The sequence below is a fragment of the Apus apus genome, chromosome Z (genome assembly GCF_020740795.1).
Source record: "Apus apus isolate bApuApu2 chromosome Z, bApuApu2.pri.cur, whole genome shotgun sequence".
NCBI classification, from domain to species: domain Eukaryota; kingdom Metazoa; phylum Chordata; class Aves; order Apodiformes; family Apodidae; genus Apus; species Apus apus.
Genome location: NC_067312.1, coordinates 13,039,081 through 13,056,308, shown reverse-complemented (window position 1 = coordinate 13,056,308; position 17,228 = coordinate 13,039,081). Strand labels below are relative to the sequence as shown.

Genomic DNA, 17,228 nt, shown 5'->3' with positions numbered 1-17,228 from the left:
AATGTCCATGGAGAAGCAAGTCAACCTGACCAGAGTGACAGACTTTTTTCCTAAATGTATGAAGTGCCTGTGGTAAAATGGTGCTTATTAAAAAGGTCATAAACAATTTAAATTATTATTTAACAAGTCAGTGAAATTTTCAATAACATATTTGTGCAGCTCACTGGCTCTTTTTATAATAGCATGCCTCTATGAAGATGTATGAACTTCTAGGCATTTCTAGCAGTCCTGACCTTAGACTTGCTAACCCAGGATGAGCAAAACAGAAGTGTGTCATGGCAAAACTAGTAATGAAATAATGGAGACCTTTATTTCTCTGAAGAAGAACAGAAGAGGGGTTGGAAGGTAAATTAGCTAGCATGTTGCCTCTTACTAGATGAAGTTTCAAACCTAAAAGAGGTACATCACAAAGTAGACTAATGTACACGCTGCTGCATTTTTATGCTCTGTTAACTCTGAATACAGAATTTAAATGTATATTTGAGGACAGTCTGTTAACAGAGCTTTCCAGAAGCATTTAAACCTTTGTCCAACTTGATTTTTAGTGAAAGAAAAAAAAGGTTTTCTTTTGAGGTTCACACTGGACTAAAAAGGTAGTTTTACAGTCTTACTCAAGGGCAGAAATTTCACTTTTGGTTCTATTGTATATCAAGAAGATGAAGAGTCGCCCTAATATATTGCTAGAAATGACAAAATTGGAATTACATGATATTTTGATTTCTGCAGAGGACTATAAAGCACTTTCTGAAAATTATTTTCTTCTTCTGATCAGCATTCTTGTCATGAAATAAGAAGAGTCTATTAATATGTTTTAAAAAGTCTTTTAAACAACTGTTTTCTGCATAAATATCTTCCAGAGCTTTTAATGTAATGAAATGTCTTTTCGTTTTGCAGTTCTGTTCTGCTTTCCTAAGTGAGCTGTGAAGTGTGTCTGGAGCGAACATTCAATAATGAGTGGTGCAGCACTGGGCCTTGAGATAGTATTTGTCTTTTTTCTGGCCTTGTTCCTACTTCATCGGTATGGAGACTTCAAGAAACAGCATCGACTGGTGATCATAGCAACATTACTGGCTTGGTATCTTTGCTTTCTTATTGTATTCATACTGCCTCTCGATGTCAGTACGGTAAGAAGCTTGTGAGATTTTCTGCTTAGTTGCACAGGATGTGTATGGTAATTTTTAAAAAAATAGTAATTTCAGAATACAGTAACTTAAACAGCAAATAAATTTTCCTAATAGCATCTTCTTAAACTGGACACTTGTTACTTTTAGAATGATAATGTTGGTGTTTACAAGTGATTTTATTTTTTGTTGGTCTTGTCAGATAACAAAACTATTTCACATGCTTTAGAATTTTATTCCTTGTTTATAGCAATTTTTTTATCTGCTTACGTAGCATAAAAACAAGTCTTTTACTTACTTGCCCTGCAGATTGCACATTGTCTTGAGCATTTATTTATTACTATAATTGCTTCCAAATGTAAACCTGGAATACAGGAAATGTCTTAAAAAATTGGAATTACTGTTTATAAAGAATTGTTGTACATGTTTCTGGTTATTTATGAGAGATTAATTGTCTTTTAGACTATTTATAATCGGTGCAAACTTGCTGTCAACTCCAGTCCTGCTGAAAATAATGGCTCTTATGTTACGCTTGCTCCAAGGTATCAGCTATATGTATTCTCCATTAGACTGCTTTTAAAAAGTTATTGGGTTTTTTTGGTTGTTGGTTTTTTGTTTTTATTTTTAAGGAACAGGAGTGTACTGTGTTTTTAAGATTAATAAATAAGTGTTATCAATGTGATACGCTATTTGAAGATTGTAGCATACAGAAGGGTGAGGGAAGAGGTGAAGAAAAATACATCTGCTTCTATTGTCGGTAATTTATACAGTAGTTCTGACTGATAACCTAAATATTCCTTTTATTTTTTTTTCCCCATGCTAAATTTCCTCTGTTTTGTTGTTAAATCAATAGAAGTAAGCTTTTCAAGCAATCAGAGAATCATAGAATGCCAGGTTGGAAGGGACCTCAAGGATCATCTGGTCCAACCTTTCTAGGTACTACTCTAGTTTATAGGAGATGGCTCAGCAGCCTGTCAAGCTGGCACTTAAAACTGTCCTACTTGGGATATTTACCACACCCCTTGGGAGACTGTTACAGTGTTTGAATGTCCTCATAGTGAAAAATTTACCTCTTGTGTCCAATTGGAATCTGCCCAGGAGCAACTTGTGCCTGTTTACCCCTCGTTTTTTCCATGTGACTCCTTGTAAACAGGGAGTCTCCATCTTCTTTGTAGCCAGCCTTCAAGTACTGGAACATGGTAATAAGGTCTCCCCTAAGCCTTCTTTTCTCAAGGCTGAACAAACCCAGTTCTCTCAGACTCTCCTCATGTGGCAGGTCCTCCAGTCCTCTGATCATCCTTGTGGCCCTTCTCTGGACCCTCTCCAGCCTGTCCACTTCCTTTTGGTAGAGCAGGGACCAAAACTGAATGCAGTACTCCAGGTGTGGTCTGACAAGCGCTGACTACAGCAGGATGATGACTTCTTTATCTCTGCTGGTGATGCCCTTGTTGATGCAGCCCAGCATCCTGTTGGCTTTCTGTGTCCCTGTAGAGCGCTGGTCACTCATGTTGAGCCTGTTATCCACCAAGACCCCCAGGTCCCTTTCCACAGGGCTGCTCTCCAGCCCGGTGGATCCCAGTCTGAACTGCACTCCTGGGTTATGTGTTCTCAGGTGCAAGACCTTACACTTCTCCCCATTGAACTTCGTTAAGTTTCTGCTATTCCACTTCTCCAGTCTGTCTAGGTCATCTGGTATCCAGCAACCTTGGTTATCTGTGAGGAGGGGCCTTGGTGAATGGTTATCTTGCCTGTGCAATCTTAAATACTTAAAACCCAAAAAATCTAATTTTATACCTTAGGAATGAAATTAGGAGGCTTGTTAGTATATAAGTAGCATATCTAATTGCTTATTGTAAATGCATATATGTAGTAATAGATTTATCTCAAATTTACTATATTCCACCAAAGAAACCTTGCTTGCCGTCTTCTGACAGGAAGGAAGTAATCCCTAAAGCACGGGAAATGTAGGTGAATGTGAGCCCTTTCCGTGCCTGCTGGTTCTTTAGCCTCCATAGGCCATTTCGACATACTGTACATGTGTGCAGTGTGCTTAACTGTGATTAGAGTATTTAAGAAGTCCATCCAACATACTGCCAGGTGTGTTGCCCCAAAGCAGAGTCTATCTGCATGTTGTGTATCGATGGGAGAACAGTAACCTGCCAGACTTAGTTAAGTAGATACAGGACATAGGTAAATATATTATTTGAAAACCATTCAATAGCCTTTCAGTTTACAGCACCAAGCCTGCCTGAATTCAAGCATTAGGATGATGTTCTCAGGCACTTGGTGTGATTCTTGGGGTGCCCTACATAGGAACAGGAGTTGGGACTCGATGATCCTGGTGGGTCCTTTCCAAGTCAGCATTCTATGATTCTTTGATACGCCTTCAGTATATCAAATAAAAATATCAACTTAGTAGTGGAGCAGATACTGTGTTGGTGCAACTTGTATCTTAAAACTTTGTTTGAAACCTTCAGTCACACTACCTGTCATTCTGTGGTAATTTTATAGTTTTGTGTATGTAAAAACTCACAATTCAGGCTTAACTAGTTTGACCCTGGAAAACATCAATTATTTCTCAATAGATATTCCTGTTAAATTGACTGAATTGCCCCCTTGACTCACTATGGCTTCATTACTCAGACAGGTGTGGGTAAAATAACAAAGTGTCTTAGTGTGGATACATAGACACTTTGTGTTTTGCTCATTCTTTTACTGAAAAGCTCTTGTGACTTCTGGTCTTTGGAATCAAACACTATGTGGCAGAATAGTATTGACTCAACAAGTCAAAGTTTATATAAACTGGACTAAGTCCTGCTCGGTCACAGAATAAACAACTAAAACACTTTTACCACTAAATGCTCTAGGTGGTAGAACGAGGTGATGAGGTTCCAAAAGATTTTTTGAAAACCTACTGCACTAAGGTTGGATGGTCTTCTATCTACAAAAATATATTTTTCTTTGCATGAAGAAAGTACTTACTGCCCAAAAAGAAAAATTGTAACCTTAAATTGCTTAATTACTTATTTTTCTTTAGTCAGAGCTACTTTTCTCTAAGAAAGCTGTCTTGTCCATATACATTATTTGCAGTGACGAGAATGATAAATATTTTTAAGTGACAATTCAGGTTATCTGCTTCTAAGATGGTTTATGGTTGACTGCTTACTCAACTAGTAGTCTATTACTTGTCTGGTATTTTCAAAGACCTTTCTAGATAGGGGAATTTTTTATAAAATATTTTTTATACTATTGGCCCTACAACTAACAATAAGCTTCTTTACGATGTTGCAGTAAGCAAAAGTGTTTCAAACCATGGAGTTATATTCCTAACGGGATTATGCCAATTTTCTGGCGTGTTGTATATTGGACATCACAGTTCTTGACGTGGTAAGTAAGGCAAAAGAATATGACAAAGACTATAATTTAGGTATTATTAAGAGCAATATCTCAACAGTCTTAGCATACTCTTAAAATATATATATCACTGTTCCACAGTGCTATCTAGTCATATATTGTTTGCTAGCAGTGAAATTTCTCTAATAATTACTGTACTGAATTGAGCATCCCCTTTTTCTTTGCTCCTTTTCAGATGGCAACAATTTAACCTTGGTTCATTTTATACTTGAAACTGAGCAATTTACACATAGAGGTGTAGGTGTTTATGAATAGATTGTTTGGGGAAAAAAATGAGTTTAGGCCACAGGACACCAAAATAATTCCAGTAATAAGTTGGGTAATTTTTTTATTAATACTGTAAATTATTTGGCTTTATTTAGTACACTGTATAAAGCTATAGCTGTAGTTACAGCAGATGTGAGTTAGACTGAGTTGTGGTTTCTGACCAGCCTATCATCAAATAAATGTTTTTATAGTTCAGTCAAGAATATCAGGGTTGTTATTTCTTGATTAACACAGATTTTTCATAGTAAAGCTTACTGTTGTTTTTATCTGCAGCTTGTTTAAGGTTTGCCATCAAACCAGTAAATCTAGAATAAAAATGTATATCTAGCTATTTTTGTTAGAAGCTTGGGAGTCTTTAGCTTAAACACCCCTGTCCAGTATCCTGCCACTGCTAAACTTTTTTCTTTTATTTTTTGGTTGACTGATGTGGTTTAATTTTGTTTGTTCTCCTCCTAGGATTTTGCTGCCATTCATGCAGTCATATGCTAGATCAGGAGGGTTCTCCATTACTGGAAAGATTAAAACTGCGTTGATTGAGAATGCAATCTATTACGGCACTTACTTACTGATTTTTGGAGCATTTTTAATATACGTGGCTGTAAACCCAAACTTCAATTTACAATGGTAAGAATAATGTTAGAGCTCACGTGAGTTGTCATGGCGAATCTTTTCTCTAGATTAAATGGGTCTTTAAATATGGCCCAGTAGCACACTGGCCCTATGTAAGGGTCACAGATGATGCTAAGTCTATTCCTGTAAACTTGAAAGCCATATTGGTGCATGAATACTTCAGAGTTGCTTTCTTATAGGTGGACTAGGAGGATGTTGGCTGGTTGGTTGTTTTTGTTTTGTTGTGTTGTTTTTTTTTTCTGTTTTTGCAGCTGCTTTTTTTCCTTAGGAATCAACTTCAGACAATTGGGATAGCCGCTGCAAACACATGGGGTCTTTTTCTTCTTGTGTTGCTTTTGGGTTATGGCTTGGTGGAAATTCCCCGTTCGCACTGGAATGGGGCCAAGAGGGGTTATCTACTCATGAAGACCTATTTCAAAGCTGCCAAACTTATGACTGAAAAAGCAGATGCAGAGGAGAATTTAGAGGATATTATGGAGGTAAGTAACTAGCTTCAGCTATTAAATAAGTGAAGGCTGCTGTTAATTATTTCTGAAATTCCTGGTGTTGGACACTTATGGCAAGAAAATGTAAATAGCAGGAACTTAATGTGACATATCATAAAATTAAGAAAATCAACATAGTGTGCCGCTTGAGGATGCTCAATAAAAAGAAAAGTTGTTCCTGATGTGAAGACCTTGTCCACATGATAGCCATGGTAGCTTGGGAGCCATTATTTGTTGCGTTTTATTACTTTTTTGACCTTTTTGGATTTATATTGGTAACTAATGAATAACATGCCAGAGGGAATTTGAAAATACAGTGTTCAGATGTTTCGCTATTGTTTATGCGATTTGTGTATGTCTGATTTTATGCTGTGCTCCCAGTATAATTCAGGAATCTTAACAAGAGTTTCCAAATTGGATTTACAGGATCTTGGTATGTGCTCTTTGAGAGGAAACTATATAGATCATTGGTTTTTTCAGAGTTTTGGTTTTTTGGGAGTGCAGTTATTGATATTTGTGAGTGAGCAATAGGCTCTACTGTAGTTAAAGAACAGAATGGAAATCATAGAATCATAGAACAATTCAGTTTGGAAAAGATCCCTGGGATCACTGAGTCCAACAATCATCCCTACTCTACAAAGTTCTCCCCTAAACCATAACCTACCAACACCACATCCAAATGACCCTTAAACACATCCAGGGATGGTGACTCCCTGGGCAAGTGCAACACATTGAATAGCTGTTCCCTGTTCTGCTCTGATACCATCGCTTCAAAGTAATACTTCTTCAGTATCCAATACTACTTGGCTTCTTCAAATACACTGCAGATAAAACTAACACTAGAGGCAATGTAGACTCACTCCTGAATGAGGTGCGTGCCCTGGATAGAGAGCAGAGAATACAAAGAAAGCTGAGTTACTCACTACCTTCTTTGTCTCTGTCTTTACTGCTGGAGACTGTCCTCAGGAGCCCCAGATCCCTGAAGCCCAGAGGAAGTCAGAATAAAGGAGGAGTTTACCTTGGTTGATGAGGACTGGGTTAGCAATCAGTTAAGCAGTCTGGACATCCATAAATCTATTGGTCCCGCTAGAATGCACCCATGGGTGCTGAGGAAGCTGTCAGAGGTCATGGCTATTCAATATTTTAACCCACAGCCTGGGTGAGGGAATAGAGTGTGCCCTCAGCAAGTTTGCTGATGACACTAAACTGGGAGGAGTGGCTGACACACCAGAAGGCTGTGCTGTCATTCAGTGAGACCTGGACAGGCTGGAGAGTTGGGTGGGGAGAAACTTGATGAAATTCAGTAAGGGCAAGTGTAGAGTCTTGCATCTGGGGAAGAACAACGCCATGGACCAGTACAGGTTGGGGGCTGACCTGCTGGAGAGCAGTGTAGGAGAGAGGGACTTGGGGGTCCTGGTGGACAGGAGGATGACCATGAGCCAGCAATGTGCCCTTGTGGCCACGAAGGCCAATGGCATCCTGGGGTGTATTAGAAAGGGTGTGGTTAGTAGGTCAAGGGAGGTTCTCTTCCCCCTCTATTCTGCCTTGGTGAGGCCAAATCTGGAATATTGTGTCCAGTTCTGGGCCCCTCAGTTCAAGAAGGACAGGGAAATGCTTGAAGGAGTCTAGCACAGAGCCACAAAGATGATGAAGGGAGTAGAGCATCTCCCTTATGAGGAAAGGCTGAGGGAGCTGGGTCTCTTGAGCTTGGAGGAGACTGAGGGGTAACCTCATAAACATTTATAAATACAAAAAGGGCAAGTGTCTGGAGGATGGAGCCAGGCTTTTTTCAGTGATGTCCAGTGACAGGACCAGGGGCAATGGGGGCAACTGGAGCATGGGATGTTCCAGGTAAACATTAGAAAAAAAATATTTCCTGTGAGAGTGACAGAGCACTGGAACAGGCTGCCCAGAGAGGTTGTGGAGTCTCCTTCACTGAAAACATTCAAAACCCGCCTGGACACGTTCCCGTGTGATGTGCTCTAGGTGATCCTGCTCTGGCAGGGGCGTTGGACTGGATGATCTTTTGAGGTCCCTTCCAACCCCTAAGATTCTGTGATTCTATGTGATTCTGTGATAATAATTCTGAAGAGTTCTAAGGTAGGGTGCTAACTTCTGTGATATGTCAGTAGTAGAATCTTTTTTCTGCAGTGGTAGCATTTGCAAGAAATTGCTAGAAACATCTGAGTGAGACATACTACAAAGCATACTAGAAAAAGAGTAACAAAACCTTTGTTTACCACTAGTACTTACAACAGAACAGAATAGAAGAGTATACTTCAGTTGGAAGAGACCTACAGCAATCATCTAGCCCAAGAGTCTGACCACTTCACGGCTGTCCAAAAGTTAAAACAAATTATTAAGAATGTTGTTCAGATGCATGGAGAGGGAGGTACTGAACTCTTCTCCCTGGTATCTGGTGAGAGGACGTGTGGGAATTGTCCAAAGTTGCATTGGAGGAGGTTTAAACTGGCCATTAGGAAGCATTTCTTTGCCAAGAGGGTAGTAAAACACTGGAACAGGCTTCCTAGAGACGTGGTGGATGCCCCAAGCCTGTCAGTGTTTAAGAGGCATGTATACAATCCTTTGACTGTTGGACTAGATACTCATTATAGGTACCTTCCAACTGTCTCATCTCTCCTCCTCTTTCCTTTTCTTCTCCTTCTCCTCCTTCCTTCTCTTCTTCTCATCCTTCCCTCTCTTCTCCTTTTCCTCCTTCTGTTCCCTTAAACACAGCATATCTTGTGCCTTGAAGACTCCTCCGTGGTATAAAAATCAAAATTTAGGCAGAGACAGCAGTTGCTAGTTACTGATGTCCTGCACTTGCCTGTTTTTTCCAGAGTCTCCCACATTGCTGGGAGATTTGAGGAAAACATTACCTGGACTTTTTAGTATTCTTTGCAGGATACTGAATTATGTTTTTATCTACCTCAGACTTTTTGTTGTGACAGCATTAACCCAAGCAACAGAGCAGAAGTGGATAGTAGTCTGACTGTTGAGCTAAGCTCTTCAGTCTTCTGGTGACAGCCTTAATTTGGGCCCCAGGGAAGCAGCAAACTTCCCTGAAAAGAGGGTCTTGTACTAGACTACTGTCTTGAACTAGAGTGTCCTCTAAGTCAAGTAGGATGACTGACAGATTCTGAGGTTATGTCACACACAACATAAATTAATGTTAATTTGTTAATGCATGATAAAACCCTCTTTCAGGGTTTAGCACTTCACTTTTTTCCTCTCCCCCCACTTATTTTTTTTTTTCTTACAGTCGAGAAAAAATTGCAGTGGAATTGCAAAGCATGCCAGTGATGACTCTGAGAAGCTGATTGTAAATATTACTAATTTCTGCTGAATCAAATAAATCACAGAATTTTAGTTCTCACACACCTTAGTTTAGGCTTTCATTTTCTTACTTTATCAGAGATTCTGAAAACACAAGAAAGTGTAGTACTGGAGAATATTCCCAATTTCTTTTTTTTTTTTTTTGCACTCCAGTGGTCTATTTGACAGAGTTGAGTATATTAGGATTGACATTACAGACATTCTTGTGAGATTTTGTTTGTTTGTTTTTCATAATTCCACTACTTCTTTGCCACAGACTAAGCAGATCTCTTGTGGTCATTCTCTTAAGAAATTCAGGAGGAGTCCAGAATAACTGACAGGCATCTGTTAGAACACCCTTTTATATGCTAAAGGATTGTCTATATCCCATTTAACCTTCCTTGTCACACTAAACAAACAAAATTCTTCTATCTGCTAATTATCCTATTTGACAGTGTTTCTAAGCCTTTACATGTATTTCCATCCTCCAGAATCTAGAACTTAATATGTTTATTTTTAAAGTGCTCTTCGTTACAACAACAAAAAAGCATCAAAATATTATCTCTGGATTGACAATAGGATGAAGAACAAAATCTAGTTCTCACTAAGCCTGATAAACTGTTCCAGTTCTGGTGCAACCTATCTAGCTATTAGGCAGTATCTTTTATTACTGATAAATGGCAAATGGTCTCAGAAGTGAGCGATGTGGAGATAAATGTGTAGAAGATACAAAACTGAGTAGTGTAAAATTATATTCATCAGCTGCCTTTTAAAGTAATGAAAGTGAAACTAAACCAAATAAGACAGAGATTCATCATTTTAAGCTATAAATAAAACAAGAAAATATTTTCCATATCAGCATTCATGCACAGAAACCAGTCCTCCACGCATCAGCAGAGTAATGTTTACACACAGACATTGTGGGTGTTTTTTTTAAGAATGCACGTATGTTCTTTATAAATACTCATTCAATTATCTTTCGTTAGTAAGGTTGTGGCTTTTAGGAAGTTCTATTGTTTTTAATCTCTGATGTTATCTTTTCCATTAGCAGCGCTGTGAAACTCTTACCTGACCCTGTAAAATTGTTTAATATATTTAACATAATGAAACAACTCTATTTTTTTTTCCTCAATAGGAAGTCCGTAAAGTAAGTGAGAGTATCAAGTATAATCACCCTTTGAGAAAATGCGTTGATACAATACTGAAAAAGGTAACAAATTGCTCATCTTCAGCTGGAATTGTTCATTTGGGAGTGGGTACTTCCTGCACTACTGAATACTTGCACATTATTTTCTTTTCTGCTTACCATAGAATCTCTGATTGGTGTCTTGTGACATTCTGATCAGATGTTGAATTGTGATTCTTTGTGGTATTCTTTCTTATGATGTATGCAATTATCTGCTGTATTTTGACATAGGTAGTATTTTAGAAGCAGAAAAACGTATGCTTAGGTTGACCTTTTTGGTTGCATGAAGGTCCCCTAACATTTACACATAATTAACAAAGAGCACTGACTGCTCTTCCATCTTTCAGTTAATTTTCCCTTTTCCTTCCAGTGTCCTACTGAGTATCAGGAGAGAATGGGTAGGAACATGGATGATTATGAAGATTTTGATGAAAGACAGAACAGTTACCCAAGTGAAAAAAGTTTGGTGAAACTTCACAAGCAGGTATATTAATAAATGAGAGAATGCCTCACTTATGCTAATGTAATTAGAATAAATGCTAGTCAAATAAAGATTTTCAGTGCACTTTATCTGAATTGCTGAGTATAGTGGGTTTTAGGAATGTTACTTAACAAAATCATTTCTCAGTAAAAGGAAATGTAAAAGTTTATTATCCCAAGTGATGTCCAGATCAAACTTCTCAATGTGTAAAAAGTGTTCTTGTTGCATTATATCTTGACTGTGTTTTAGCTGTCTGTGGGTAGGCCTTGTAATGGTTGATTAATAATCCATTAAAAAAAAGAAATTGTTAGTAAAAGCTTGGTATTCACTAAGATGCAAAAATAAAATGGTATCCTTGAAAAAACAGGCTGTTACTGCTACAGGTAAGATTGTGATGAGAGAACTACAAAACTTAGAAATTATGTATGGAGTCCTCTTATGTATGTATTTAAAGAATTAAATAATTTATTTAAACAATGTCAAGGAATTGCTTTTTGGGTATACAGAATTAATCTTTGCAATTCTGTAATGTAGATATTTCAGGGATTTTCAAAGCTTTTCTCTCATTTCTTGAAACAAGTATGTTGTAACCATAATTTCTTGTAATTTATTGTAGGTAATCTATTCAGTACAGAGACATCGCCGTACACAGGTTCAGTGGCAAATTCTCTTAGAACAAGCGTTTTATCTAGAAGATGTGGCAAAAAATGAAAGCAGTGCAACTCGACAGTTTGTTCATACCTTTCATTCCCAGGAACCAGAGAATAAAATTATTCAGTATTTATACACACCAACAGTTGGTAAGTGCTGTCATGCAGATTCTGAATATACAAAGGGAGTAGCTGGTACCACTTTGTAAGAAGAACCAGTTGTTTTATGCAAATGTGCATCCTAATGCATTTATGTAATGGAATAATTAATCAGGTACCCATTTATGTTCTTGACCATAAGCTTCAATATTTTTTTTTTTTACAAATTTATAGCAGTTACGTTGTGATAGCAAAATTTGGAGCCTTAGAAAGAAACAGCAACTTCAAATTATTGGATCATGGCTGCCTTCTACATTTGTGGGATATTATTGAGATGGCACCGCTCTTCTAGTAAAGCAAAAGAGGAAGGGGCTCATCAAGCTGCTCATGGGGTCATGCTGCTGCTTTTGCATCTTTTTAGAAATTGTCTTCTCCTAATAATGTTTTAACTTCTAATTTGTTGTGCACTAGCACTGAGTTATTTCCAAGATAGGGAATATAATTTTTACAGCCTAAGCTTTGTTTCTGAGAGAGTAACAGATGAAGAACAAAAAGTTGATCAGCCGTAGTATCTGGACCAGAAGTGAAGAGATCGGTTCTACACCCTCTAATCCATTTGCAAAATCTGCCTTACAAGCCTTACCCTGTTCCCCAGTTGTGCATAGAGTTCCTTAGGGCTGAGCCAGATCTCTAGGTATGGGAAAAGCCCTGAAATTAAGTGTGTGGCCCCACAGATTCCAGCCTTGATTTTTAAGGGCGTGCATGCAAGAAGTTCATAACAGTTTTTGTGAGGGAGTTCCATTTCTGTTTGTGTAATTTGCATTAGCACATGCTGGATGTGTGTGTGTTTGTTTTTTCCAGAGTGGTACTGGGAATGTCTTCTACGACCATGGTTTTACAGGGTGCTTGCAGTTGTTCTGGCCACATTCTCTGTAATTGTTGTGTGGTCAGAGTGCACATTTTTCAGCACAAACCCTGTTTTATCGCTATTTGCAGTTTTCATACAGCTGGCAGAGAAGACATACAATTATATATACATAGAGGTAAGTTTGAGAAAATAACAAAAATCTTTTCACATAAATTAATTTGTAATAGTAGTAGACCAGATAGATTTAAACGTAAAATTAATAGTCTGTCAACATTCAGAAGGTGTCTGAAACGTATAATGCCAAAAACTGTTTCTGTGGAGGGAGTCTGTCTGCCTTTTGCCACTTTTTAGAACTTTCCAGTATGGGGTGAGGATGTGAGCCAGTTGAGCTGAATATAATGTGTAGAGTAGTTTGTGATACATTAGCTTGGAGCATAGATGTCTAGAGTTGTGTCTAATTGACCGTGTATGTGACCTCTCATCCCTAAACAGGAATTTGCTGCTGACCAGAAAACCTGTCACAGGTGCGGCTAGCATATGAGTGCACAAATTTATCAGTAAAGAAGCTGAGCTAGAAATTCCACTATATTAACAAAATAGGCTGAATTGAAAACACTTGGTTTTAGCACTTTTTGTGGCAATTAATGTCAAATCAGACATAGTAATTATTGAGGCAATTACAGCATTTTCATTTACCTAACAAAAAGAAGGAAAATCAATGTTCTTAGGGTCAGTTGTTAGTGTAGTTCTGAAGTACAGAATGTTACATATATCCTTTTCAAATTAGTCAAAGAAGCCACCTGAAAATTCTCAGAGCTGGTGTTATTGTCCCATCTCAAAATGAAAAATTAGACTATAGTCAACTTGTAGGATGCTCAGACTTTGTGCTGAATGTATTAAAATCTTTAGTAGAGTTCTACATTTAAACAAGGTTTGTTTTATTTTTTTTTTCCCCAGATGGCTTGTTTTCTTACAATCTTTTTCCTAAGTATCTGTGTTTACTCTACTGTCTTCAGGATCCGTGTATTTAACTATTATTACTTAGCTTCACATCATCAGACAGATGCTTACAGTCTCCTTTTCAGTGGCATGTGAGTATGTGGCATATATTTTGCAGATTTTCTGTCAAATATTCCATTGAAAATGTCCATGAAACTTCCACTTATATTCTTTTATTTATAATCATATGGGTATAAATCCTAATGAGGTGTGCATTATGATTCTGTGATATATTCGGTTATAATTTATTAATACTTTTAGTGCAAGAAATTGTTTTAAATGCTGTTACCTCTTGCATTTGTGCAGGTTATTTTGCCGTCTTACTCCACCGTTATGCTTGAACTTTTTGGGCTTGACCCACATGGATGCAACAATCTCTCACAAAAACACTCAGCCAACTGCTTATACATCTGTAAGTACAGAAAATGTGCTCTTGAGACTTCTGCATGGTTTGGAGAATAGGTAAAATATTTTTAAGGTTTTCTTATAGTAAGATTCAGATATTGAAGTCTTTTCTGCAGTATTAAACAGGGTAGAAATATGCATACACTATGATTTTGGTAATGATTGCTAACTAGGAGTCATCAATAGCCCATTTTTTCTATTTTGGTTCCTTCATCCTGAGAAAGTAAAATATTATACCAAAGTGTTCAGACTGTTGTTCCCTTTCTAATAACTTCAACTTCCACTGGTTTTAACATCTGTGTCATCTTTGTAGACTACTTGCCTCTGAAAACCAGCAAGATTCATTTTACTGAGCAACCAATTTCTGTAGGACAGTTACAGCTCACGTCTTCATTGTTAGCAAGTAGATTCCTTGTGTTGTCCAGAGACCCTTTTCACAACAGGTGAAAATATGCACCAAATTTGAAGAGGTTCTGGATTAAATGAGGCAACAGGATCTAATGCCTTAGAAACCTCTGAAGTGGATACACTCTTAGAGATGGTCTTAATGTCTGGGCATTCTGGGTCAAGTGTCTGAATTAGATCTGTGATAATAATACTTACCGATGTTTCAGTAACTGCAAAAGCCTGTGGGTTTGTGTCTTGTGGACTGAAAACAGTGAGATGGCATAATCTTTATGGGTATATGTAGAATAAATATGATAAGACCTTATTTTTGTGGATTTTTTTACCTAGATAATGGGATCCATGAGAGTGCTGTCCTTCATTGCAGATGGATTCTATATATATTACCCAATGCTTGTTGTCATTCTCTGTATTGCTACATACTTTAGGTAAGTGATTGGCAAGACAGATCCTCCATGGTTTTTTGTGTTAATAATACTTATTTCAGCAATCAGGAAGAGATTCACTTCTCCTCTTCCAGCTGTTGAGTTGAGACTTATTAATGAAAAGGGAAAAACTAAACCAGCAAATTGCTGTTTATATATGTGATGTGTACATTTTAAGAGTATCAGTTGTATCAACTCATCATTGAGTATGGGCTTTTTTCCCCCATTAAATTGCATTGCTAGATTCTGATATCTGATCTGTTCAAACTTTGGAGCTCACAGACATTTAGTTTAAAATTACCTTGAGAAGTTAATGTTTTCAGGAAGGTTTACTAGTAAACTAAGAAGCATTAGCAGAACCTTTAGGTAGTGAACATTTCTGATCCATTAACTGACTCCCACTTTGAAGGCATAATGATTTAAATAATTTGATTGTGTTTCCCTATGCCACAGTTGGAGGCTGGAAGGGTAATTGCAGAAAATACCATTACATGCTTGCTTTATCCTTACATTTCAAAATGTCTGCCTTTTGGCCACTGTAAGAGTAGAGATACTTTTGATCTGATGTTGCTCGGCTACTTTTATGTTTACTTACTCAGTTTTGCAGTACCGTTCAGTCAGAAGCCATGTGTAAGTTTTGGGTCATGCAGAATGCAGTTAAAAGTCTTCAAAGTCCATTAATACCCTATGTGCATACACACATACTAAGAAGACAGGGATCCGGTCCTAGGTTTTCCCTGCATACTGTCATGCAAAAAAAACAAAACACCCCAAAGCATCCACAAAAAGCAAGCAGGAAAACCAATGAGAAGAAAATAGTTTGTGTGATTTCTTGTCCATGATCATCCCGAGTATTGAATCCAACAGTGAAATGAACGAAAAGGAACTAAAGGAGAGGAAATTGAAATTTAATGCTTGAAATACAATGCCCTGTAATAATTCAGATATGGGTAAAACTGAATCTTCAATTAAAATGTATCAAGGAAATCAGTCTCCCTTGTTTAATCCAGCAGTCTTATTAAAGTTCAGGTAGTATAGGAAAAAAAGCTTTTCAGCATAAACAATGAAGGCAACTTAGAACGTGATATTGATACTCCAGTTTGGAGAGAGGAAAATAACAAAACCATCAGTTGTGTTCTCCGGTGTGAAGTTGAAAAGGTGAAAGTTGTTTAATGCTATCTAGTTCCAGAAATAGCTTGAAAAAGGTGGAGCAAGCTTATTATCTTGCTGCAGCCTGGTGGGTATCAGAAATGTCAGCAGGCATCCCGACAGCTTAAAGAGTATGATACATGCTTCTCCTGTGTAAACCTGAGATGAAGGTAGCTTTCCTATATTATTACTGTTTCAAAAACACAGAAATCATAATAGGCATATTTTTTTATAGTAATTGTCTTCTGGCAAAGAAAAGTCAATAATGTATAAGATGTATAAATTCTATTATATCCGGAAACATTTCAAGCAATTGCCTTATTTTAAATAATTTGCAGTATTCTCAAACTATAGGGATTTATCTCTCTTATTGGAAATGATTATTTTATCACATCCAATTGTATTTAGGAACGTGTCACCATTCTGAATTATCTGATTTCTCAGTATAATTGTCTGTCTTCTATATTGCTTTTTTACTTGAATTGTCCATATGTTTCCAAATACTTGTTTTACATTCTGCAGTGCAATATATCTAAACTTGTAAATTAATAAAGGAAACTACTTCTTCTGCTGCTTTTACCAGTTTAGGAACTCGTTGTTTGAATCTTCTGGGATTCCAGCAGTTCATGGGGGATAGTGAAATGACCTCTGATTTGATTGATGAAGGAAAAGAGCTAATCAGAAGAGGTAAGTTAGGTCCTATATCCCAGTCTTCCTGCTAAATGTAATGCATTGTTGAATTAAATTTGTCTGAAGTGTTACACACAAAAAAAGCCTATAGCTTGTCAATAGTTTGAAAACTGTACTGAGGCAGCCTAGTGCCAAACTGCAAGAGACTTGGGGTTGCTGTAAAGTGGTTCTGGACCTCATTGACATCTGAAGTAAAGTGTCAGCTCTACTGATACAGTATCTGAATTTCAGATATTTCCAAATGTTTTAGAGTTCAGTTAAGTGGTGCTTCTCTGAAGTAATTACTGATCTAATAATAATACCTGAGCAGGTGCTTGTGTAATCTGTCATAATGGATAGTTAGCACTTACATTGTGTTGATCATCAACAGGCATATTTTGGTCTTTCTTTGTATGTGTTGATTGAGTTGCTCTCATTCTTTAATTTCCTTTAAGATTTTTTGTTGTTTTAACTAACTGTGATTTATTAAAAAAGCAATGTTATTCTGTAGAATTGTAATTATCTCCTCTTTTGAAAAGCTATGTAATTTTTTCATGTTTATTTTTATGGAAAATGTTTTTTGATGGTTATTTAAAGCTGTTGTGGTTCTTGAGTAAATATTTAGAACTTAAAGTCTCTGAGTACAATGTTATATTATGG

At 37.2% G+C, this 17,228-nt stretch overlaps 1 protein-coding gene across 1 annotated transcript in view; it reads left to right on the top strand.

Annotated features, from left to right (window-relative positions):
* Positions 1-17,228, top strand: part of LMBRD2 (LMBR1 domain containing 2) — a 34,513-nt gene that overhangs the window by 6,190 nt on the left and 11,095 nt on the right. Inside the window, exons 2-14 of the mRNA XM_051643484.1 lie at positions 895-1,124; positions 1,584-1,663; positions 4,413-4,508; positions 5,259-5,426; positions 5,701-5,911; positions 10,368-10,442; positions 10,789-10,902; positions 11,516-11,699; positions 12,510-12,691; positions 13,474-13,607; positions 13,822-13,927; positions 14,656-14,753; positions 16,483-16,586. Of these exons, the coding sequence (XP_051499444.1) occupies positions 951-1,124; positions 1,584-1,663; positions 4,413-4,508; positions 5,259-5,426; positions 5,701-5,911; positions 10,368-10,442; positions 10,789-10,902; positions 11,516-11,699; positions 12,510-12,691; positions 13,474-13,607; positions 13,822-13,927; positions 14,656-14,753; positions 16,483-16,586 (1,726 nt within the window). The 5' untranslated portion in view covers positions 895-950. The remainder of the gene's footprint in view (positions 1-894; positions 1,125-1,583; positions 1,664-4,412; positions 4,509-5,258; positions 5,427-5,700; positions 5,912-10,367; positions 10,443-10,788; positions 10,903-11,515; positions 11,700-12,509; positions 12,692-13,473; positions 13,608-13,821; positions 13,928-14,655; positions 14,754-16,482; positions 16,587-17,228) is intronic.